The following is a 24,999-nucleotide window of genomic DNA, read 5'->3' as shown; positions in this document are numbered from 1 at the left end:
TCTGCTGGGAATCCTCAAGGGCTAATTGGAGGATTGCTAAGAGCTATTACTGAAGAAATCCCACAAAAAAATTGTTTGGGAAATCCCGGCAAGAATTTCTAAAGAAATCTCAGTAAGAATATCTAAAGGAATCCTAGCATTTCTACAGGTATAAAAAGAAAACTAAGTGAATCTCTGGAAAGTCTCTGTAAAAATCTCAAAAAATCTAAGGAAATCTTAAGAGTAATTACAGTAAGGACTTATTGAGGAGTTCCTAGATAATATCTCCAATGAGTTCCCGATGAATTTCCCCAAGAGTATCTTTTGGCATTTCTGAGTTTTCGTAGGAGTTCCTGATGTTATTCCGTCAATGATTTGTTGATGTATCCTTAGAGAAATCCTTTCAGTAATTCCTGGAGGAATCATCGGAGCAATTTTCGGAGTAGTCCTTGAGAAATCTAGGGAGAAACCCAGCAGAAATTTGTAGCAGAAACCCCAAAAATTTTTGAAGGGGGGGGGGAGACAAAAAGTCAAAATAAAATTTGTATCAGCGTTACATTAAATTCAAAATAATCTGAATCGACAAAATTTTCCCATAATGCTTTAGGGATTCTACTTATAATTACTTCAGAAATTCCTACTAATATTTTTGTCGAGCTTTCATGTAGATATTTCTCGAGCACCAAAAAATTTCTGTTCCTGCAGGTTATGAGGAAAACCCAAAAAAAAATATCTTGAAGAATTTCTAGAGGAACCTTGTAAAAACCACAGGAGAAATTTCTGGAGGAATTCATATAAAAATCCCTTGAGGGTAAAAAATTTCTGAAGAAAACCCAGCAGGAATTCAGGTACGATTTCTCAAAGTATTTTTGGAACGCGGAAGGAATCCTAGGAGAAATCATTAGAGGAATTATTGCGCGATTTCTCGGATAGACCACTGGAAAAATCATCGATGAATCATTAGACGAATAACAGGCGGAGCTCATGGAGGAACTTCAAGTGGACTATCTGGAGGAATCCTAGGAGAAATTTCTGGATGAAACCATGGACGTATTTCTTCTGAAATACCAACAGGAGCTTTTAATGAATCTCATCAGGATTTTATGACTGAATTTTAAGAGGGGTTCTCCAAAGATTTCTGTTGGAATTTCTGTTGAAATGCCAGCAAAAATTCTTGCTAGATTTCCTTCAGACATTCTTACTGAGATTTCTTCAGGAATTCTTGCTATCATCGCAAACAATTACAACTCGGATTTCTTCACTACTTGCTCTTAGAAGTCCACAAAGTATACCTAGCAATTTTTCCATGTATTTCTTCACGAACTCGTCTTGGCATTCCTTCCAGAATTCCTCCTGAAAAACCTTAATTAACTTCTCTTAGGATTCCTTCAGGAGCTCCTCTTGGGATTTTTGCTGGAATTTCTTCGGAAATCCCTCCATGAGTACCTGCAGGATTCAATCCATAATTTCTCTATGGATACCACCAGGAATTTCTCTAGGTATTCCGACAGGAATATTTTTTATTTATTTATTTATTTAAATCGAACGGACATCTTAAGGTCCATTTAAATTATCACTAATTTACTTTAATTGCTACAAGGATTCCGCCAGGAATTCCTTCATGGATTCATCCAGACATACCTTCAGAGATTCCTCCAGAGAGTCCACCAGGAATTATTCCTGTAATTCCTCTAGGAGTTTCTTCAAGGGTTCTGTTCCGTACGGAACGAGCCGAGCGACAATAATAACGACAATCACGAATAGCACGTGCATCGTCTCCCTGCGTAACACAACCCACAGCAACAATAACACCAACCAGCAGCACCAAACCCAACACTCACAATTTACAACCCCCAACGCGACCCATCCTGACGACGTCACTGCGAGAACGCGATCCACCAGCAAGCGTGAGAGTCTGTGGTGAGTGCCGTGAGATGCTCTCGTCGCCGCCGTTGTCATCGTGTGGTAGCTCACACAAACTCACCACAGCAGCCGCACCGACCGCCGACCGATGATGAGATTGAGTGCCACCAGTGTGTTCCACGCTGTTCTGGAACAGGTGCCGCGCGCTTACTCGAAGTTTCCAGAATTCCAATCGACAAATATAAATAGCGGATAGGAACTTCGAGTGAGCCAGTATTATTTTTAACGTCGCGTGATTCTAATCGAGTGTGTAGTGAAAAAGTGAATTCCCAGTAGAAGTTAAGTAGTGTAAAAGTGAAAGTGCAGAGTAATAAAAGTAGTGTTTAAGTAGTGATTCAAAAGTGGTGTTATTCCTTCTTTCCGAAAATTTACCAAGTGATACAGTCCACCCGACCCGACCGGAGTTGGTCCCGGATACGCGCCAACATAGTGGTCCTAGCGAACCGGATCCAGTGCCGCCCCGCCGCCGTTGGAAAGGATACGACACCACCGCCCGACACGTTTGCGTGGCACCCTTGCCAGAACGTGCACCGACCAAGGAGAGAATCGCTACTGTCGCCGCCGCTTGTAAGTTGTTCCGAATCTGTCGTCAATCGCCCGAGGAGTATTCTGCACCGCCGCTCCGACCCGACACGCACTCGCACCGTCGTTAGCTGCGTGTTCCGCCCGAAGGATTTTCATCATGTCGCAAAGTCATACGCCGAAGACCAGGGCAGCTAAGGCCGCTGCAGCTGCAAAGCTGAAGCAGCAGCTGGACGCTGATGTGGAAAATTACTCGACCAACTGGGAAATCACCGCCGATGCTGAGACACTGAAGGAGTTGTCGTCGTTGTCCCGCCAGCGTGATCAAGTAAGTATGAAGCTAACGCGGGTGCAAAGGGCACTTGCCACTGCCAAACACGTGATCAGCCCTTCGCAGTTGAGGACGTATTTGAAGAACATCGACGATGCCTACAACGAATTCAGTGCCGTGCACAGCAAACTCATCGCCGCAATTCCGGATGAAACCTTCCGCCAACAAGAGGAGATCTACGTTGCGTTCGAAGAGCGATACAACCACGTCCGCACCGTCATCGACGAATTGATGGTTTCCAGAGAGACTGATGCCACCAGAGCTCCACTCCCGCAACCACAGGTAATCGTGCAGCAGCAACCATTGAAGGTCCCGATCCCTACCTTCGATGGATCGTACGCCAACTGGCCGAAGTTTAAGGCCATATTCCAGGACCTGATGGCCAACTCTGGCGATTCCGACGCCATCAAGCTGTACCATCTAGACAAGGCGCTTGTTGGTGAGGCAGCTGGAGTTCTGGATGCCAAGGTCATCAGCGAGGGAAACTATCAACAAGCATGGGCCATCCTCACCGACCGCTTCGAGAACAAGAGGATCATCGTCGAGACACACATCCGTGGCCTATTCAATATCCCGAAAATGGCTTCGGGAACCTGCAAGGAGCTTCGACGACTCCACGACGAGTGTACCCGCCATGTCGAGAGTTTGAAGTATCTTGATCAGAAGTTCCTGGGTGTATCCGACCTCTTCCTGGTCCACATCTTGTCGTCGTCGATGGATCAAGCCACCAGGATGGCATGGGAGGCCACGCAAAAGAAAGGTGAGTTGCCAACGTATGCGCAGACCATTTCGTTTCTTCAGGCAAGGTGCCAGATGCTGGAGAATTGTGAAATGGCATACCAAAACCCCACCTCCCAGCCACTGCCGAAACCGAGTTCGAAAGGTCAGGCACCATCGAAGGCAGCTGGCGTGAAGGTTCATGCCGCTGCAACCGAATCGCAGAAGAAGGACAAGTGTGATTTCTGCCAGGGTCCACATCGTAACTACCAATGCGACGCAATCAGCAGCCTGCCGTTCGAGAAAAGAATTGAGAAGGTAAGGACATCCGGAGTGTGCTTCAATTGTCTTCGCAAGGGGCACAGTGCTAGAGATTGTCCATCGCCGAAGACGTGCCAGAAATGCCAGAAGCGACATCATACGCAGCTCCACAACGAGGAACCAAAACAAGAACCGAAACCAAGTGTATCCGTCCCAGCTCAGGAGAACCACCCTCTCATCGACCAGAACAAGGTATCCGTTTCGACCTCGACCAGAGAGACCCCGCAACTCTCGTGCAACTACGCCAACTCCACGAAGACCGTGTTCCTGCTTACAGCTGTTGTCAACGTGGTGGATAGAAACAATCGCCTTCATCCATGCCGTGTGCTTCTGGACAGCGGATCACAGGTGAACTTTATCACAGCTGATCTTGCGAACCGTCTCGGAAGCGAGAGACAACGTGTCGACGTGCCAATACGAGGTATCAACGACGTCAAGACTATCGCCCACGACAAAGTTGAGGTAAGGTTCCGGTCTAGAGTCTCCGACTATCAAGCGCAGGTTCAGTGCTTGATAACGCCCAACGTCACAGGAGTCATTCCGTCAGCCAAAATCGACGTTTCCTCCTGGAACATCCCCTTCGGCGTTCAACTCGCAGATCCAGAGTTCTACAAGCCGGAGAAAATCGACATGCTTCTCGGAGCAGAACTCTTCCTGCAGTTACTACGACCCGGCCACATCAGACTCGACGAAGACTTCCCTGAGCTGCGTGAAACCTCCCTAGGATGGGTTGTAGCTGGAGTCTTCAGAGAGCGTTCCATCGCCAACGAGGTACAGCACTCGCTCACCGCATCACTAGACGACGTCGAGGAGGCAATTCAGCGTTTTTGGAAAATTGAAGAAGTGTCTGAAGCCAGCCCACTAACCAGCGAGGAGAAAGAGTGCGAGGCTCATTTTCTCGCAACTCACCGGCGGACTGAAGATGGACGTTACATCGTGAGGTTGCCGTTCAGAGATAACGCCAACGAACTGAATGATTGCCGTTCTGTTGCTTTGAAAAGGTTCCAGATGTTGCAACAGAGACTTCAGAAGAACCCAGAATTGAAGCAGCAGTACATCGAGTTTATGCGAGAATATGAGCGGCTGGGACACTGCCGAGAGATACGAGAGGAAAACGACGATCCGAAGCAGCAAAACTACTATTTGTCACACCACGCCGTACTTCGCCCTTCGAGTTCAACCACCAAATGCCGAGTGGTATTTGACGCTAGCGCAAAGGCAAACGCAGCAAGCCTTTCGCTCAACGAGATTCTTCAAGTGGGTGCAACGGTACAGAAGGAACTGTATGACGTTATGCTACGATTCTGTAAGTATAAAATTGCATTCACCGCCGACGTTCCAAAGATGTATCGCCAGATCATCATGGATCCCCGAGACACGCATTTTCTTCGAGTGTTTTGGTGCGAGCAACCATCCGACCGCCTTCGTGTCCTGGAGCTTACCACGGTAACATACGGGACAGCCTCCGCACCATTCCAAGCAACCCGCTGTTTGCAACAACTTGCCGAAGACGAATCAACAGACTATCCTATTGGAGCCCGTATCGTGAAGGAGGATTTCTACGTCGACGACGCCCTTTCGGGCGCAGACTCGCTTTCAGCTGCTGTTGAAGCAGTGAAGCAGCTGAAGGGCATCATGCAGAAAGGAGGTTTTTCGCTACACAAGTGGTGTTCCAACTCAAACGAGTTACTGGAACACATTCCGACAGCTGAACAGGAGCAGCCAGCCGCTTTGGAAGAGTATGGACCGAATGGAGTGATAAAGGTACTTGGCCTACTGTGGGACCCGAAAGCCGACATTTTCCAAATTGCCAGGCCAATTCAGCGCAGTTTGAAGCAACCCGTCACGAAAAGGATCATTTATTCCGAGGTGGCAAGACTGTTCGATCCATTAGGTCTTGTGTCACCAGTCATCGTTGTTGCCAAACTACTTGTGCAGCGGCTCTGGCAATGCAAGATTGGATGGGATGATCCAGTGAACGACCAAACGCAGAAGTTCTGGGAGGACTTCGCAAATTCCTTGTCAGCTCTTGAAACGATCGCTATTCCCAGACGAATTACCTTCGACGAAGCCGTAGACTACGAACTGCACGGATTTGCCGATGCATCATCAGTGGCGTATGGTGCATGTGTTTACGTACGAAGCCTTTTCTCCGACGGATCAGCCAATTTAAAACTGGTTACCAGCAAATCCAAGGTGGCACCGCTTCACGAGTTATCGACACCCCGAAAGGAGTTGTGTGCCGCACTACTACTGGCTCGACTTGTTGAGAAGGTAGTCCATGTCCTACAGATGGAGTTTCGTCACGTCGTTCTCTGGTCAGACAGCCAAATAGTTCTGGCTTGGATGAAACGACCTGCACATCGACTCAAGGTATTTGTACGCAATCGTATCGCCGAAATCAACATTAAAACAGCAGAATATCAATGGTGCTACATTCGAACCACGGAGAACCCAGCGGACATCGTTTCCAGAGGACTACTACCGAACGACTTGTGCAAAAGCAGTCTTTGGTGGTACGGCCCGTCATTCCTTTCGAGCGTTGAGTACAAATCAGAGGACATTGAAGACATCCCCGAGAATATGCTTCCCGAAATAACAACCGTCGAAACAGTTGCTACAGCAGTAGAAGAGGAGTTTCCATTGTTTTCCCGATTCAGCGACTTCAGGAAGATTGAACGTGTGATGGCTTTGGTACTCCGATTCATCTGCAACACCCGTTTGAAGGAAAAGTCAACACGCCACGAATCTGTCATCGAGCTACGACATACGAACCATGAGCCAAAAAAGGATGCAGTCGAAGACAACGAATCACCGAAGAAAGCTGTTGAAACTTCGTGTCAACCGGGGGGAGTATGTTCCGTACGGAACGAGCCGAGCGACAATAATAACGACAATCACGAATAGCACGTGCATCGTCTCCCTGCGTAACACAACCCACAGCAACAATAACACCAACCAGCAGCACCAAACCCAACACTCACAATTTACAACCCCCAACGCGACCCATCCTGACGACGTCACTGCGAGAACGCGATCCACCAGCAAGCGTGAGAGTCTGTGGTGAGTGCCGTGAGATGCTCTCGTCGCCGCCGTTGTCATCGTGTGGTAGCTCACACAAACTCACCACAGCAGCCGCACCGACCGCCGACCGATGATGAGATTGAGTGCCACCAGTGTGTTCCACGCTGTTCTGGAACAGGTGCCGCGCGCTTACTCGAAGTTTCCAGAATTCCAATCGACAAATATAAATAGCGGATAGGAACTTCGAGTGAGCCAGTATTATTTTTAACGTCGCGTGATTCTAATCGAGTGTGTAGTGAAAAAGTGAATTCCCAGTAGAAGTTAAGTAGTGTAAAAGTGAAAGTGCAGAGTAATAAAAGTAGTGTTTAAGTAGTGATTCAAAAGTGGTGTTATTCCTTCTTTCCGAAAATTTACCGAGTGATACAGTCCACCCGACCCGACCGGAGTTGGTCCCGGATACGCGCCAACAGGTTCTTCTAGGAATTCCTTCAGGCATTTTTTTCTGGGATTCCTCCTTGGATTTCTCCAGGAATGCCTCCTGAGATTTTTCTAGGAATTCCTCCTGAGATTCCTTCATGAATTCCTCCTAGGATTCCTTTAAGAATTCTTCAAGGGATTTCTCCAGGAACTCCTTCTGGGATTACTTCCAATAATCCTCCAATAATTCCTTCCAGAACTTCTCCAAAAAATCATCTTGAGATTCCCTCAAGAAGACCTCATGAGATTCCTTCGAGAATTTCTACTGGGATTCCTTCACTCATTACTTCATGAACTCATTTTGGGATTACTTCAAGAATCTTTCATGGGATTCCTATAGAAACTCCTTTTAAGATTTCTTCTAGAATTTCTTCAGGGATTCTCAAAGAAATTTATTTGGGAGTTCCTACAGAAATTTCAGAAAGCCGTTCATCATCTTTTCCAAGGATTCGTTCAATAGGACCCTAATTTCTCCATGAGTAGCTGCTGTCTGTTTTTAAATTCCATCCGCGAATAAGCGGAAAATGTTATAAGAGATTTTTCTGAAATTTCCCTTAAATGCCTCGAAGACTTCCTGCAACGAATGTGTTAAGGCTTATGTGAGAATTATTGCCGAAATTCGTTCAGAAATTTTATTCCTGAATTTCTGTAGGGGTTTCTCCGGAAATTTCTCCAATGATTCCTACTAAAATTTGTTCAAGTAGTTTCCTTGAAAAAAGCATCCAGCCCAGGAAAAACAACCTAAATATTCAATTTGTTTTTCAAATATCTCGGAAACCAGTACAGATGTCGCGATTTTAAGGTTAAATTTGGTTCTTTGGGGTTCTAGCACCGATTTCATAAGTTTACAGTATGTAACGGCTACTATTAAATCTGGTAACAGTAAAAGCAAATATAATAAATTAATTAATTACTTAAAAATCTTTGGTAAAAGGCAACATGTGCATATAAGAAAGCAATTAGGTACTTTTTCAACATGCATTGTTTTAACAACCTTACACAACCCATTTAAATCGATCTCTTTTTGCAACGACTACACTTTCTATTACTTTTGATGCCCACCGTGTAACCTTATCTCTTCTCTTTTCCTCTCGCCCAACAGCGCGTCTCATCCAACGAGAGCCAGGTGACGCTGAACGCGCTAAACCTTTTGTCATCGGGCAGATACAGCTGCGAGGTGTCAGCGGAAGCGCCATCCTTCCACACGATGATCGTCACGGGCGATTTGGAAGTTTGCGGTAAGTGGACAAAAAACCGCACATGGTGGACGGATACGTGTTTCCACCCACTTTTTTACACACTGGCTGGCTGTTTGAACTACGACCCGGGTGTCGGCTGCCTGCCCGCACGTCAGCAACCAGTAGGTGCTACTCGCCTGTTGTTGTAGGTGTCATTCTGATTATGGTGTGCATCCGTCCGTCCGGTCAAAACCTACGGTGACCTTCCCTTTTGGTTCGTGAGCGGGTGTTCCGTGCCAAACTCGGTACACACATACATAGTTGCAGCCAGAGTGCCAACGACGATAATTTTAAATTTTAACCGAATAATTAACCCCGGAAAATGGTTCCATTATTTATCAATTTTGCATACCCTTGCATTCCACCGGCGGTGCACGCAATCGTAGAATCGGAATTCAGCACGGACAACTGCGGTTTTGACCCTGTTTTGACATCTGCGGGAACCCGAAGCGCCACCAGCTGTGGTGGCGGCGAGTTCCGAGAGCGAAAGTGTGAATCACGGGCGACCCTCGTCGACCTTTCTGAACGAACCGTAGGTATCAACAGCAGCAGCAGCAATATAGGGTCAGAAGTGGCGGTGGCAGCAGTAGCAGTAGCAATAGCCTCAACCACACTGTGATTAAATTGCATAAAATGATTGCGAGCTACTATAGTTAACAGCACACATAACACCTGCAATATTCATTTGATGAAAAAGTACATTTAAATGAATGGAAACAATGGCCGGGACAACAGTAGTGAAACATAGACGAGTGAAATCGAAACTCAACTCATCAGTCATTACCGTTTGAATGGAATGTGAGAATGTAATTTGACAGAGATTGAAGTTTTGAGTTGGAGAATGGGGTTACCATATCATTTCCAACATGGAAACATTTTTATGCTGTACCTAACAAGCCATTTCAGCAATACTTGGGAATGGATTTAACCCTTCAGGACCCGCGCCGTTGTAAAAAGTACAGCACTGCAAGAAAATCACACACGTCGTATATAGGATCATAAATGCGCACGTCCTGAAAGGTGAAAGCTAACATGAATCAATTCTGTGGCAGTTGGTGAGATTCGATTCCAGGTCTACGGCGTGATAGTCACGTGCTTTAACTATTTCACTAGGTCCTCTCCACAGTCAAAGATTGTCGGCATGCAATGTGCGGCGCAGAAAAAAGCTTATGCTTTACACAATTTTTAGAGCTTGTCTTAAGTTTTTGTTGTGAGACAGAGACGAATGAGTGAGCTTTTGTAATGAACTTGAAGACGGGGTTGTTTTGAAACATCGAGCAAATATTGTCGTCGCGGTTGAAACCCGAAGATTCCCCACACCCGACAATCGAATTTTCTTAAAATCTATACGTGAAACCTAACGTCGGACGTAGTGCGCTGGACAGCGGACCTGGCCCTCTATCCAGCGCACTGTGCCCGACGTACGTCCGACACACAGTTTAGGAGAAACATCGATTTTCGCGTGTCAAAAATTCCGATTTTCAACTGCACGAACAATAATGAACGTCATTTGTTTGTTTAACCCTCGAGCGATCGCTATGTGTTGACAAAATCTCGCTTTTTGCACTCAACAGTAGCGTGGTGCCGGCGGTCTGGCGGTGGTAGCCAACCACGCGAGTTACGGAAGGTTAACGACTGCGTAGCCGGAAATAGCAAATTGAATCATAAAGAACCATCAACAGAACCTGATAACTTATGTCGTTTTCGTTTATTCATGGAGCAAACCTAGTTTCGCTCTGGATCCGCCCTAACTGCTGTCAAAACGTTCGTTTATTCGATCGAGTCGCATCCGGATCCGCCCCAGATCCGACCCAAACATGGCGAGGTTCGCTCTGCCGATTTTTTCCGATCCAACCCGAACGAGGTTCATCTGTCAAAATGGACGTAAACAATCCATCAAAACAAAACCAGAAAATCAAAACTTCTAACTACTCAAGCATATTAGAGATAAAGGACTCGCTTGATCTCTGATTGGCAGGCCCGTGCACAGAAGTGGCGCCAAGGGAGGGGTTTTTCCCATTTTCGGCAAAAGGCGGAGGGGCGCCTAGTGTATGGATCATCAATAATGGGGAGGGTTTAACACCCAAAACCCCCCCCTTGTGCACGGGCTTGCTGATTGGCATTGATTTTTGAATGTGCCAACTAACATTTCCACGTGAGTTAAATTTCTAAAAGGCAGAATTTAACGAAAATGTACAACTGACCGTTTGATTGATTTGCACAATGTTTACATGTTGACTCGATTTGGGTTGGATTCGGATCCGTTTTTGTTCGGTTATTGCGAGTCAGGGTCAGCTGGGACCCAGGTTTAAAACCGAAAACGACATAAGATAGTAATGTTTGTGTGGAGCTTTGAATTATTCATCGCAGTGGCGCGACGACAGTTTGCACGCCTACTAGATTGCTTGATGTGCATTTCGCCCCATTAATGCTAGAACTAGGTAACTCGTTTTGGAAAGTACGGGCTAAAATGGCTGGTAAAACTTATCCTGCTACAAAACAAACACTTTGTTGGTCTTAAATGAAGCATCATTATGTGTTTTTGTAGTTTCAATCGACAAACTTTTGTTTATTGTGGTGAACGTTCAGATGTAAACAAATTGCTCGCGATTTCGCAAAACCAGTTACCTAGTTCTAGCATTAAGGGGACGATTTGGCAGACCATGTGCTACTAGCGTGCATTGGAAGTCTAGTCGATTAACAATGCAGAATCAGTACCACACATCCTCCCTCTTCTCAGGGATGAAAATATTAACAGAAGCTTGCAAGCTCAGATACTACATAATTTTCAATTTCTTTCCGTTCATTTTAAACATCAGCCTTCGATGTCGTTCCTGCTTAATTTAATTTGTATTAGTAGAAACGATAATCAATGAGCACTGAGCGATAATATGTATCTACTGTTCACATGTCTACCATCAGCAAAGTTTTACTGAATACCTGCACTTAATAGTAGTGTAGTACTGCTATTAAACCAGACGTCTGCTGGTCTGCAGACCACAGCTGAGCCACGACACCATCCAGATCAAATTTTTTTTTTTTTTAATGTTGGATGTTGTGCGCAGCCTTCGCATTTTAATCAGCAACACTGATCATTCATCACAATAAACTTGCAAAGCTTTTGTACTAAAAAAATATTAAATTTTGCTAGTTTTGTTATGTTTTTGCTATGACTGCTTACCAAACCAAAATATGTAATCCAAGTTTCACAGATCTTCCCTTATGCGTATCTTCTGCATGAATTATTCCTAAATTGCAGCATCTTCTAGGAATATCATTTAATCTATTTCCTGAATCGTTGAAAATGTCTCATCACCGCTTCGGTCAGATTCTGATGGAACAGCAATTACACAACAAACAAAAGTATAGAAGTTTGAACGTCAGACCATATGATAGATCAATTGAGACCAGAGACAGAATTTCTTACAAAAGTATGGGTGCGGTCATCTGGACGCGCTGTGGACTGTTTTTACTGTCGCCATGAGATAAAAGTAAGGGTGCGGTCATCCGGATGCGCTGTGGACTGTTTTTCATTCAGTTTACCCTTCCCGTGCCAACAGCAAGTGTTTTCCGAAGAAGTCCACAACTCCGACGAAAGAGCCAAGCCGATTTGGAATCTTCCATCTAGCACAGAATACTTTGTACAACACGCTGAATAAAAAATCTCGCTTTTTGTACTCAGTAATAGCGCGGTGCTGGCGGTGGCTGCCAACCGCGCGACTGCCGGAAGGTTAAAGAGAGCAATCTCCAGACAATTATCTAATCTCACCACTGCCTAGGTCGTTTGCTCTAGGCACCTTTCCGATCTTACGGAACACTTTCCATTTTCACTAACCTTTTTCACATACACGCAAGGAAAACTAATCCGCACTAAAACAAACGAGCACTCTCATCCGGGTCTGCACCCGGTTGTCATCACCCAGAAGATTTATTTGTATTTTGTATTTATTAAGATTCACTATTCTCCTGGCAGGATCGCCAAATGTGGAGCTTTAAATTATTGTGGACAAGCGGGTGCCCCCAGGAAGTAACTAGTGTTTACATTTTGACGTTCGCGAGATAGTGGCGCGACGATAGTTTGCGCGCCTACTAGATTGCTTGATGTGCATTTGGCAGACCATGCGCTACTAGCGTGCATTGGAAGTCTAGCGAATAACAATACAGATTCAGTACCACACAGTTAGGAAAAGTTAATTTGAATGCTATAGGCTTACAGTTAGTGAATCGTCTAGTGATCAAGCATATTTCTTAAGAATCCTGATTATTTATAGAGATAAAAAAGACACGGACAACGTCTTCAGCTTTCGGCTGTACAGACTGTTTTAAACTTAACATTAGACAACGGACAACGGAGCATGCACCAGTAGAAACGGGAAAGAAACTATTCTCACGAAAAGTTTCAACGCCCGAAGCGGGAATCGAACCCTTACTCCATAGCATGGTGCGATTATAAGCTTGGTGACCTTAACCGCACGGCTACGAGGCTCCACTATGAAACCTTGGTCAAAGTTTTATGGTTACACGGGTCCAGCGGAGTTTCGCTGGCTGTTTGGCCAAAAATGGAATAGCGAACTTAAGGACAAACGTCTTGAAATCCCGCTTCAACGGTGCATCAAAATTTCAGACGCACAAATCTCAAAAAGCAAGCTTCAAGCAACAATGCATTTTATTATTCTGTTCTTGCTCACTTGTAATAAGCTTTAAATAAGAAGCTCAGGTGCGCTGGCTTTGTTTACGAAGAGTTTTGTACCCTCAAAGTCGTGAGTAGGTGCCAAAGTCGGCCATTCCGGCGGCCATTTTGGGATTCTAACAAGTCTATCCTTAAGCGATCATGCCACTGTTCTCAATATAGTCTAACTCGAAACAACATCCTGAGGTTTAAATAGAATAATAATTTTTGATACAAAGTTTTGGCAATTTCAACCCCAAAAAATCTTTTCAATATAAAACTATAAAGAAAAGTCTATGATTGAAAAAGGTAATATCACTGATGAGCATACTGGCAATTGGAATCTGATAAAGTTCCTTATAGGGGAGCGAACCACTTGGGCAGTGGCCGGTATTTTGGGCACTCTTCGCTATAACTTAATCAATTCTAAACCAATTGACCTTAAGTTTTGAACACGGCTAGATACTATACGTATCTCATCGCGTTCCAAAATTTGTGTCAATTGGTTCAGAATTGGCTGAGTTATAGCAGAAAAGTGCCCAAAATAGGACCCCTGCCGAGATGCTTCCACTTCCCTAAATAAATCTAGAATTTGAGCGAGCATTCTTTGTTGAAAGAAGCGAAAGTCTTTGTCGAAAATTTTAGCAATCAATTCAAGTACACTTATCTTGAATTTACCTGGATTTCTTTTCATCATAATTCGGCCAAAAAAAAATTTGTTGGACAATCTTATTTTGTTATAATCAAGCTATTGATATACATTAACTAAAAAACATTTAAATAACATGTTTTGTTGAAGTACAAGTTTAGTTATTGTTGTAGTATTGATCCACTTATCAGCAATAGCACAACAGTAACAAGTTTTGAAATCACAGCAACAATTCGACAATTATGACCTGTCCCTTTGTGTTGTTCAATTTTTGTATTCAGTTAAGAAGGAAATTTCTGAACGACTCCTTTTAAGAATTCCATAAATAATTTTCGGATAAGCACTTGGAAGTTCTGAAGGAACTTTCGATAATTCCCTGGAGAAGTCTTCAAGAGAACACCTCGCGTAATTTTCTGAGAAATTTCAATGGTAATTCTTCTGAGCAATTATTAGAATTCTTGGCAGAATCTTTTGGAAAACTCCTGGAGAATCTTTCGGAAAAACTCCTGGTGAAATCCTCAAAGAAGTTTTCAGAGAAATCTAAAGATGAATTTCACGACTAACGATCACAGGAAATTATGAAGAAATCCATGAAGGGATTCTATGTAGTATTCTTGAAGAATTTTTAGAGGATTCTTTGAAAATCCATGAAAGATTCCGTAGAAGAACTCCCGGAGAAATTTCTGGAAGATTTTTGGAGTCATTTATGGAAAAGCTTATGACCAAATCTGTCGACGAATTTCTACAAGAATTTTATGACAAAGTCACTTGATAAACAAATAAGGAGTTTTTGACGGAATCCGGAAAGAGGAATTTTAGAAAAAATATTGCCAAAAATTCTGGTGAAAGTCCTGTAGGAATCATCAGAGGAAGTTCAGGAGAAATTATAGCAAATTTTTTGGTGGAATCCTTGTAGAATCCAGGAGGAATATTCGACATAATTCTTGAATCCAGGGAAAAATCGGAGGAATTCCAGTAAAATTGTAATAATCTGGAAAAAATTTCCAATATCCCAAAAATTTTCAGCAAAACTGTTGAGCATTCTAAAAGTTCTTCAGTTTCTATGCTGAAAAAAAAAACAAAACAAAAGTCACAAATTGCTATCGACGATCAAACTTTTTCAAGTACACGTGTTGATTTCAAAACCGTGCTCCGAAAACAATTTAATTAGAACAGTTTATAAATTACAGGTGGAAATCGAAGCTCGTCGTATTTGATGATATAGAAATTACTAAAGTTCGATTATCTTGCGACTTCAAATCTCTTCGAATGAATTAAAATCTGAATATAGTATTTTTCGATCATTTGAAAATATTGCTCACGTCAGAGTGATGAACCTCATGTTATTGGCGGGCTTGTGAGACAAAGCGAATAATTTTATATAATAAGTATTATAACTTATTTAGTAACGAGTTTATAATAATAGCAAATTCTGCTCTCCCATTATTATCAATAACATATTAATATCAAAATTTGTTATTGAAATATTTTCCGAATCCACTGTTATTAAGTTGTTATTGAAACTAACAAAAAAAGTTATTGAAATGGTTTCCCAGGAACATTTTTTGTTATGGAATTTGTTATTTTGCCGCTTATGACAAACAAGTTTATAACACAATATGTCATGGTAATAACTTAGAAATTATCGATTTTATTATTCAGTTATTTTGCCCAAATAACACAGCTACTTATGCTGTTGTTATTCCCTTCTGCTCGGGCACAAGGTCCCATACATTTTTCTATATTTGTTTGTTTTTTTTTTTAATTTGCTGTACATAAATTAAATACAGTTAGATTACAAATATGCAAAATATGCATAGCTTGGACGATAAAGTTGTGAAAGACGGACCCGGTTTAGGGTGGTGCTTCGAATCCAGTTTGACTTTCTATTCTGCAGAGTTGTAACTTGTTCTGTAGCTTAGTTGGTTAAAGCGCCGGACTAGCGATAACGGAGTCGTGGGTTCGAATCCCACCAAAACAAGTGGTATTTTTTTCACAAATTTATCTCTCAATTTGCCAATTAAACGTACTTTGCCTAAAATACTTCAAGTTTTTACGTCTATTTCAGACATACTAGCCGACTGGTATAGCCGGAAAAGGGCAATAAAATCATTGTCATGTTTACAAATTGCTTAAAATGTTCTTTTGAGGATTTTCCCAGAATTATCAATCGTCTTTGTTCTTCAGAATTATTTTTTCCTCCCCTTCTAACGTGCATCCACGAATACCTTCAGAAATTCCTGGTAGTGTTACTTAAAAAAAATTGCAAGGGTTTCTTCAAACACCGATGGGAAAATGTCACAGAATTTCATATAAAATTATCAAAATCAATTTTCACCATTTTTGACTCGAGTTTCTGTTCGTTAGCATCCACCGATCCATAATAGTGGTTGATTTCCTGTGAAGAAATAATTATGTCGTCGATAAAAGTTTCATACAAGGGACAAAGAAATAAGTTATTAATAAAATTTTCTCTTAATGACCTTTCCCATTCCTGTCTCCAAAAATGCCATCAGTAAGTACCCTAGGAACTCTACAAGAGATCTCGTTTAGAAATTCCAGAAGTTTCTCAGAGGAGTTCAAATTATAAATTCCTAAGGTTATTCTAAAAATATCTAAAAAAAATCTTTAAAATTTCTTCTGAAATACCAACGAAGGTCCTTTCGAATTTTAAAAATAAATATGCTTGGAAGATGCATTATTTCGGAAACTCCTCCGAAGAGTCTTCTGAAAATTTCGGCGATCATGCCTTCGAAATTTTATGAAAAAATTCTAAATAAATATTTCCTGAAGATTGCTCGAAGATTCCTCGCTTCAAAAAACTGGTTCAGAAAGTTCTCTAGAAGTTCTTACGAGAGTCTCTGAACAACTTTGCTTGAAAGATTTGCTTGAAAACTTTTCCATATACTGCTACCAGAATTTCTCAAAAAGTTTCTGCGAGAATTTCTCCAAAAGAAGAAAAACCTAGGAAAACTCTAGAAAATTATTCCAAGAATTCTCCAAAAGTTTCTTCAGATAGTATCGCGAGATGTCCCAAAAAATCTTATGTTGATTCCTCGAATACATCCTTCCTTCTTCCAGAACCTATAAGCACAACTTTGCAGTCCCGCCATTTAGGAATGAATGCAAGAACTAACCTAATCTTCACGCATATCCTGCTCTAATATATCAACATCAAATGACGGCTATCGAAATTAACATTTGACTCTTGGTTTGTAAGTGGTAGAAGATTCCACAAATTACAGTACTTGGTGGGCTTCGTGGCCGTGCAGTCAGCGGCGGCAGTCGTCTAGGCGTATCGTAAGCCTCGGAGAGTGGGTTCGATTCCCGCTCCAGTCGGTGGAAGCTTTCCGTCAAACGTAAAATTCATCACTGGGCCACTGGGTGTTCTGTGTTGTCCATTGTCAAGTATGAGTAATGTTCAGTCTGTGCAGCCTGTAGCTGAAGACGGTGTGAATTGTCTTTTTTTTTGTGAAAAACCTTTGTTTCATTTTTTTTCTATGTAAAAAAATTAACTAGATAAAAATTTAAAAAAAAATACATTCATGCAAGGTTGCAACCATTCATTTGCAAAGATTTACATTCATTTGCTATTATCTCATTTCAGAAGCATGCTATCGAAAAACAATGTATGGATCAATTTAACCTTGGAGTTTTATCTGAAAGTTTGCCGAATAACATTGGGGTCGCACACGCATTCCAAAGTCGTGAGCGAGCTGTGAAGGCAACTTTCCACAGCGTGAATGAAATTTATATTCACCGCGTGGAGAGTTGCCTTCACAGCTCGCTCACGACTTTGGTATACGTTTGCGACCCCAACGTTATTCGGCAAACTTTCAGATAAAACTACAAGGTTGAATCCATCCATACATTGTTTTTCAATAGCATGCTTCTGAACTGAGAAAAAAGCAAATGAATGTTAATCTTTGCAAATGAATGGTCGCAACCTTGCATTCATGTATGTTAATCTACGTATCCATCAAACAATCAATAATTTTAGTTTCAAATAAAGACTTTTGGACCTGAAAACTCCATTCAATTCAATTCAAATCCAAATTTTACAAAAAAACCGAAACTAGTCGCAAAAATTATTTTAGAGTATGCTAAAAACTACAATTAAATTTAAGTATAAGTAAGAGCAATGCCAGAACTTCATTGTACGTAAAGTGAAATATTGTTGTTGTTGTTGGAACATGTTTGAAAATCTGTGGACTTATTCCTTGAAAAATTAAAAAAGTGGAATTTTCAAATGTTCTCAAAATTTTGAAGTGAGCATTTTTTTTTAAACCTTAACCAAGTATCTCAAGAAACATGTTTTTGAAGTGATCCTGTGAAAAAAATGGAAAACAACAGTACATTGATTCAGCATTAATATAAAAAAGTGGTTTGTGCAAAGAGTTAAAAAGATGATTTTTTTGTATGCTATGGCTAAAAAAATTCACAAGGATTATTTTTATCTTCGAAAAATATTTAGAGGAAGTTTTGGAGAAATCTCTAAGTAATTTTTCAGAGACATATAGTTGAAGAAGTGAGCCTTTAATTAGCTTCTATTTAACTTGAGGACAACTAATTTTCATCATTATCATTAAAATTTACCCCCTCTGACAATAAACTCTTTTTCACGAACTTTTTCCAAATTGCTATTGAAATTTGTTTTTTTTTCATCCGGAGTTAATAACGAGCAAACGCACCTTAATTAAAGTGCACAAAAATATTGACAGTCTCATTCAGCCGCTTTGTCATCGGCGTGTAATCGCATTGATGAGTGACCATATTGATTAATTAAACAATTAATTATCACAGCCGTACTCGCGGTAGCATTATCACATCCCGATACACTCAAGGGGCATATGCTGCTGATGATATTGCCGTTGATGCCCTCCTACTCAATCACCATCGAGTAGGTAGTCGAACTGCACGCGCATGATTTCTGTTTGGTTTGGCTTGGTCCCCCGACTATTCCCTGTGATTTCCAAAACCTACAAACTCTGAACGCACAACATTCGTACGTACAATTTATAATGAGCATCATAAATTATTCGTCGATAATTGGTTTGCATCATTCAATTATGATATTTATGGATACGGCAGCACTCCTAGTTATACACGTAGGGAATTCATTCCGGATTACGATTAACATTTTATTGTGTTGATACATAAATAACATGTAAGAGTTATACAACATAGTCATAAAACCATAAATTGTTATGCAAAAGATGACTAGACACCTTCAATAATGGTTTTTGAATCAATATTGGCATTGGCGTACCTAGGAATTTTTTCTGGAGGGGGCCCAGGGGGGGCCTGACTTATAATGACTTTTAAGCGGGATGGGCGCCAGATATGTGAATATGCAAATCGGCATTGCAGTTTTGGGGAATCAAAATGACTGTTTTAGATTTGTTCATAGTTTCGTAAACTATATGAGTATAAATAATTCCTCCAGGATTTTCTTCCATAGCTTGTTGCAGCGATTCCATCATGGATTCCTCAAGAGATTCCTTAGAGAATTCATATATCTTCGAGGATTTGTCCTGGGATATCTTCAGTGGTTCCTCCTCTTTGAGGTTTCCTTCAGGAATTTCTCCAGAGATCCTTCTGCAGGTATTCCTTCAGAGATATCTACAGGGATTTCTCCATACATTCCTTCCGGAATTCCGCTAGAGATTGCTCCAATAATTCTATCTGTAATGATGCGAAGTATTTTTGCAAGAATTTACTGAAAAAAAAATCTTTCAGAAAATTATACTAGCAATTATTTAAAAATAATCCTGGAATTGCTTTTGTACAAAAAAATTTATATGGGTTCATACAAGTATTCCTTCAAAAATTCGCCCAGAAATTACTATAGACATGAATTTCTTCAGATTTTTTTTCCAGGGATTCCTACAAAAATGCTACCAGGAATTCTCTAAGAAAGCTTTCCTGAGATTCCCTAAGGATTCCTCAAGGAATTCTTCCAGGATTCCTCTGAGAATTCTTGCATGGTTCCTCTAAAAAAATCTACAGGGAATCGTCCAGGCATTCCTCTGGAGATTCCTCTAGGGACTCCTCCACGAATTCCACCAGGAATTCCTCCTGCAATTGTTCCAGTGAGTCATTAAGAGAATTCTCCAGGAATTCATTCAGGGAATGCTCATGAAATTTTTGGAGGGACCCAACAAACATTTTTGATGTACAAGAGCGGAATAAAGCGCTCTTAAGCACACTTTAGCTTAAGAAACTGCTGTTCAGCTAGTACTGTTACTTGGGGAGTAGGTTGTCCCAAAATTGCACGTAGTCAAAAAGTTTGGGGGGCTCACCCTGCAAATGATAGCTAAGGGTGTTAGAAACAAACTTTTGTATGACGGCAACTTTCAGAAATGACGTTTAGAGGTCGCCCCGGCGAGATTTTCGAAAAATGGCCATTTTTCGTTATAAATTTCATACAAATATTTTTTACCGTATAAAAATTGGCAATACCCACTATTTTTATATTTTTTACAGCTTGATATGAATCCAAACTTCTTGGGAAAAATAATTAACTACATGTTTTGCAGGTAACTTTTTGATACTGAATTTTTGAATTTACTAAAATTAGTCATTTTTTGATATACTGTGCCTTTTACCCATCATAAAAAGTATCTGAACCTAATGCTAATTTAAAACAATTTCCATAAAAAAATAGGAAATTTTATGAGGAAAAACTTTTCCGAAGACAGCATTACGTTTTTTCTATCCGTTTTAGAGTTATTCACGATTTACTATTTGGTGAAATTTGAATTTTTAGGTATTTTTCTAAAAATGTCACATAAGAGCTTCTTAAAAACACATACAAAGTTAAAAAATCACGTATGCTCAACAAGGTTGGTCTTGATTGTGTTTAGGAATTATGGTGGCATCATTTAGTGAATTTTTGTTTCCGTTGACAAATCCATTTTCTTTGATATAGAAAGGTACCTTCTAGCGAGAAACTTTATCATTAGGTACCATTTTGAGATGCCTCAGTAGGCCATGGCATTTTTAACGGTGATGTACTGACAATGGTTTATATGAGCATAATACACAATCAAACGCACGGCATATTTTCTATATCATTTAGAAGGTGATACATTCGGCAAAACATGCCGATTTTGGTTTTCAATGATGCTGTTCAAATCGTTCATAGACATGAATAAAACGATCTTGTAGTCCCTATCATTTTGATCAACATATAGGATGATAAAAATGACGTCACTTGTTTACGTCCAAAACTGTTGTTAACCAATAATAGCCTACCTTGTCCTATTATATGCCGCGTGTGTGTTATCTTAATCAAATTGTTCTAACCTTGGATAACATTACGTTAACTCGCTGGTTCATCTCATCCCACCCGTTTCAATTTGACTCGGTGTATCTTATTTTCGATGTTGATAAGATGGTTCAAGTCAGTAAATGTAAAAAAAGACATGCTCTGCTTTTTAGAATGTCTTGAATTGGAACTTAGTATCTAAAAATTGGTATTCTTACGTAAGATGTTCGTAATCGCGATTTGAATTTGGTATGGATCAACGTATTCGCCTTTATTCACTTTGGCACTGTTTCCTGGGCTGTTTCAGTGGTTCAGGACTCATACGTCTTCGTGTAGAAAAATAATTGAGAATATCGACAGGGAAGAAAGATAAACGCGAAAATATGGTTCAACATTTTGTGGAGAATATCATTAAAAAATCAATAGGCAGTACGAAGCTTGTCAAGAGAGCTAGCTTTTTAATAAATCTTTGCTAGTTAATTTCTATATGAAGGGATTGAATAACAAAAAAATAAAATCAATAATTGATGTCACCATAATCGCATAACACAATCAAGAAAAAAACTTGTTTCGCATACGTGATTTTTTACTTTGTATGTGTTTTCAAGAAATTCTAATGTAACATTTTTAGAAAAATACCAAAAAATTCAAATTTCACCAAATAGTAAATCGTGAATAACTCTAAAACGAATAGAAAAAACGCAATGCTCTCTTCGGCAAAGTTTTTCCTCATAAAATTTCCTATCTTTTTATGGAAATTGTTTTAAATTAGCATTAGGTTCAGATACTTTTTATGATGGGTAAAATGCACAGTATATCAAAAAATGACAAATTTTAGTAAATTCAAAAATTCAGTATCAAAAAGTTACCCGCAAAACATGTCGTTAATTATTTTTCCCAAGAAGTTTGGATCCATATCAAGCTGTAAAAAATATAAAAATAGTGGGTATTGCCAATTTTTATACGGTAAAAAATATTTGTATGAAATTTATTACGAAAAATGACCATTTTTCAAAAATCTCGCCGGGGCGACCTCTAAACGTCATTTCTGAAAGTTGCCGTCATACAAAAGTTTGTTTCTAACACCCTTAGCTATCATTTGCAGGGTGAGCCCCCAAGCTTTTCGACCATGTCCAATTTTGGGACAACCTATTGGGGAGTCCTCCAGGAACCCCTCTAGAAATTTCTCAAGGAATTTCTCTAGAGATTCCTCCAGATATTCTTACAGACGGCATGTTCCAAGCATTCCCCCAGGAGTTTTTCCAGGGATTTCTATAGGGATTCCTCCAGAAGTATCCCAGGAACTCCTACAGGAATTCCTTCAAAAATAATTATCGCAGTTCCTCCAGCAATTTCTCCAGGAAATTCTCTAGGGATTCCTTCAAAAACTTCCCCAGAAATTCCTCCAGCAATTTATCCAGGAATTATTCAAGGTATTCCTCCTTTAGGGTTTCATCCAAGCATTTCTCTGTGAACTCCTCCAGGAACTCCACTAAGAATTCCTCTAGGATTTACCATTCAAAAATTTCTTCATGAAATTTTCCAGGGATTCATCCGGAAATTTTATCAAGAATTTCTCCTCCAGGGATTCCTCTAGAGATTCCGCCAGGATTTTTTTCATGGATCCTCCAAGAATTGCCCCAGGAGTACACCAGGAATTCCTTCAGGGATTCCTATGAGGATTCTTCCAGACATTCCTCCAGGAATTCCTCCGATGATTCCTCTACTATTTCCTCCAGAAATTCCTCCAAAAATTCATCCTGGAATTCCTTCAGAAATTGCTTTAGCAATTCCTCCTGGAATTCCTCGGGAAATTCCTCCTGGAATTCCTCCAGATACTTATCTGGGAATTCCTCTAGGAATTTCTCCAGAAATTTCTCCAGGGATTCCTTCCAAAACTTATCTAGAAATTCCTACAGGAATAAATTCAAGGATTCCTCCAGGAATTCTCCCAGGGATAGTTCCTGTTGGGAATATGCAATACTGTTTCCTCTCAGTGTGGCATTCGGCGAGATCGAAGGCGAGATCAACCCTGCGAAAACTTTCCACAGCAGAGCCGAGCGAGCGCGCCACGCGTGCATCAATGAGTAGCATTATTCATTCAGTCCCTTACGTTAAACCCGTTCAGAAGTGATAAAAGTATTTTTCTAGTTTCATTCACACGAAGTGTTTCATTCCGAGTCTGATTCCCTTCTTTGGTTATTTCGTTTCCATTGTGTTTTGTCCGCCTCTGCCCAACAGTTCCACGGAATTGCCTCAAGAATTCTTCTAGGGATTTCTCAAGAAATTCCTCCTAAGCTTCCGCCATGATTTTGTCCAGAAGTTCCTCCAGGAATTCCTCCTGGGTTTCCGACAGAAATCTGTCCAGAAGTTGCTCCAGGCATTCCTCCTGAGGTTTCTCCAAAAATTGCTTCAGGGATTCCTCCAGGGTTTTTTTTTTCAAGAATTCCTACAGAGATTCTTCAAGAATTTCTCTAGAAATTTCTCTGACGATTCCTCCAGGAATTCATCAAGAGGTTTCTTCAGAATTACCCCAGGAATTCCTTCAACAATTCCTCCAGACATTGATCCTGGAGTTCCTCCTGAATTTTCTACAGAAATTACTACCGCAATTTCCTTCAACGATCTCCCCAGGAATGTCTCCCGGATTCCAGGAATTACTCCTCCAGGGATTCCTGCATGAACTCCTCCCTGAGATTCCTCTAGGAATTCCTTCAAGGATTTCTTCAGGAATCTTCCAGGAAGTTCTCCAGGGTTTCCTTCAGAAATTATCCCAATTCTCCTGGAATTATTTCAGATATTCCTCCAGGCATTTCTCGATGGACTTCTCCAGGAATTCCACCAAGAATTCCTTCTGGAACTACCCCAGGTATTTCTTCAGGAATTCATCCAGGAATTTCTTCAGAAATTGGTCCAGGAATTCCTCCGCGATTTCTTTCAGATATTCTTACCGCATTTCATCCAGCAATTTCGGCTGGAAATCTTCCAAGGATTTCTTCAGAAATTATTTCAGAAATTTATGCAGGAATTCCTCCAGATTTTTTTCCAGGGATTCCTCCGGAAATTCTTCCATGGTTACCTCCAGGAATTAATCCAAGAATTTCTCCTCAAGGGATTCCCCCGGAAATTATCACACAGGTGTTTCTCCAAGAATTCTTCCTAGGTGTCCGACAGGAATTTGTCAAGAAATTCCTCCAGGCATTTCTCCAGAGGATTTTCTAGAAATTGTTCCAGGGATTCCTCCAGGGATTTTGCCAAGAGTTTCTCTAGAATTTTTTTAAGGTTTCCTCTAGGAATTCCTCAAGAGGTTTTTTTCAGCATTAGCCCAGCAATTCCTTTAGAATTGCCTTCAGGAATTCCTTCAGGAATTGATTCAGGGATGTCTTCGGAAATTGCTACAGCAATTCCTCCTGGAGTTTCCCCAAGAATTCCTTTGGGGATTTATCCAGGAATTCTTCCTGGGTTTCCGACAGAAATTTGCCCAGTAGTTCTGTTAGGCATTTCTTCTAAGGTTCCTCCAAAAAATTTCTTCAGGGATTTTTCCAAGAATTTCTAAAGGGATTCTTCCAAGAATTTCTGTACAAATATCTCTCAAGATTTCTTCTGGAATTCCCCAAAAGGATTCTTCTGAAATTTCTCCAGAGAGTCCTCCAGGAATTAATCCAAGGATTCCTTCAGGATATCTTCCAGGGTTTGCTCCAGGAATTAATACAGGAATTTCTCCAGGGAGTCCTCAAGGAATTTCTCCAGGAATTCTTTCAGGGATTTCTCCAGATATTCCTGCATGAATTCCTCTAGGAATTCCTCCACGGATTAATACAGGAATTCTTCCAGGGATTATCTGAAGATTTTTTGAATTTCTTGAAGGATTTCTAGAGG

The 24,999-nt window shown here is 41.0% G+C and overlaps 1 protein-coding gene across 2 annotated transcripts in view; it reads left to right on the top strand.

Moving 5' to 3' along the window:
- LOC109419778 (uncharacterized) overlaps positions 1–24,999 on the top strand; it is a 399,312-nt gene that overhangs the window by 333,798 nt on the left and 40,515 nt on the right. For both annotated transcript variants that reach the window (XM_062850104.1, XM_062850103.1), the window contains exon 4: positions 8,397–8,532. In XM_062850104.1, the coding sequence (XP_062706088.1) occupies positions 8,397–8,532 (136 nt within the window). The remainder of the gene's footprint in view (positions 1–8,396; positions 8,533–24,999) is intronic.

This window comes from Aedes albopictus, chromosome 2 (genome assembly GCF_035046485.1).
Source record: "Aedes albopictus strain Foshan chromosome 2, AalbF5, whole genome shotgun sequence".
Taxonomy (NCBI): Eukaryota; Metazoa; Arthropoda; class Insecta; order Diptera; family Culicidae; genus Aedes; species Aedes albopictus.
The sequence above is the reverse complement of the archived record's forward strand: the minus strand, read 5'-3'. Positions and strand labels throughout refer to the sequence as shown.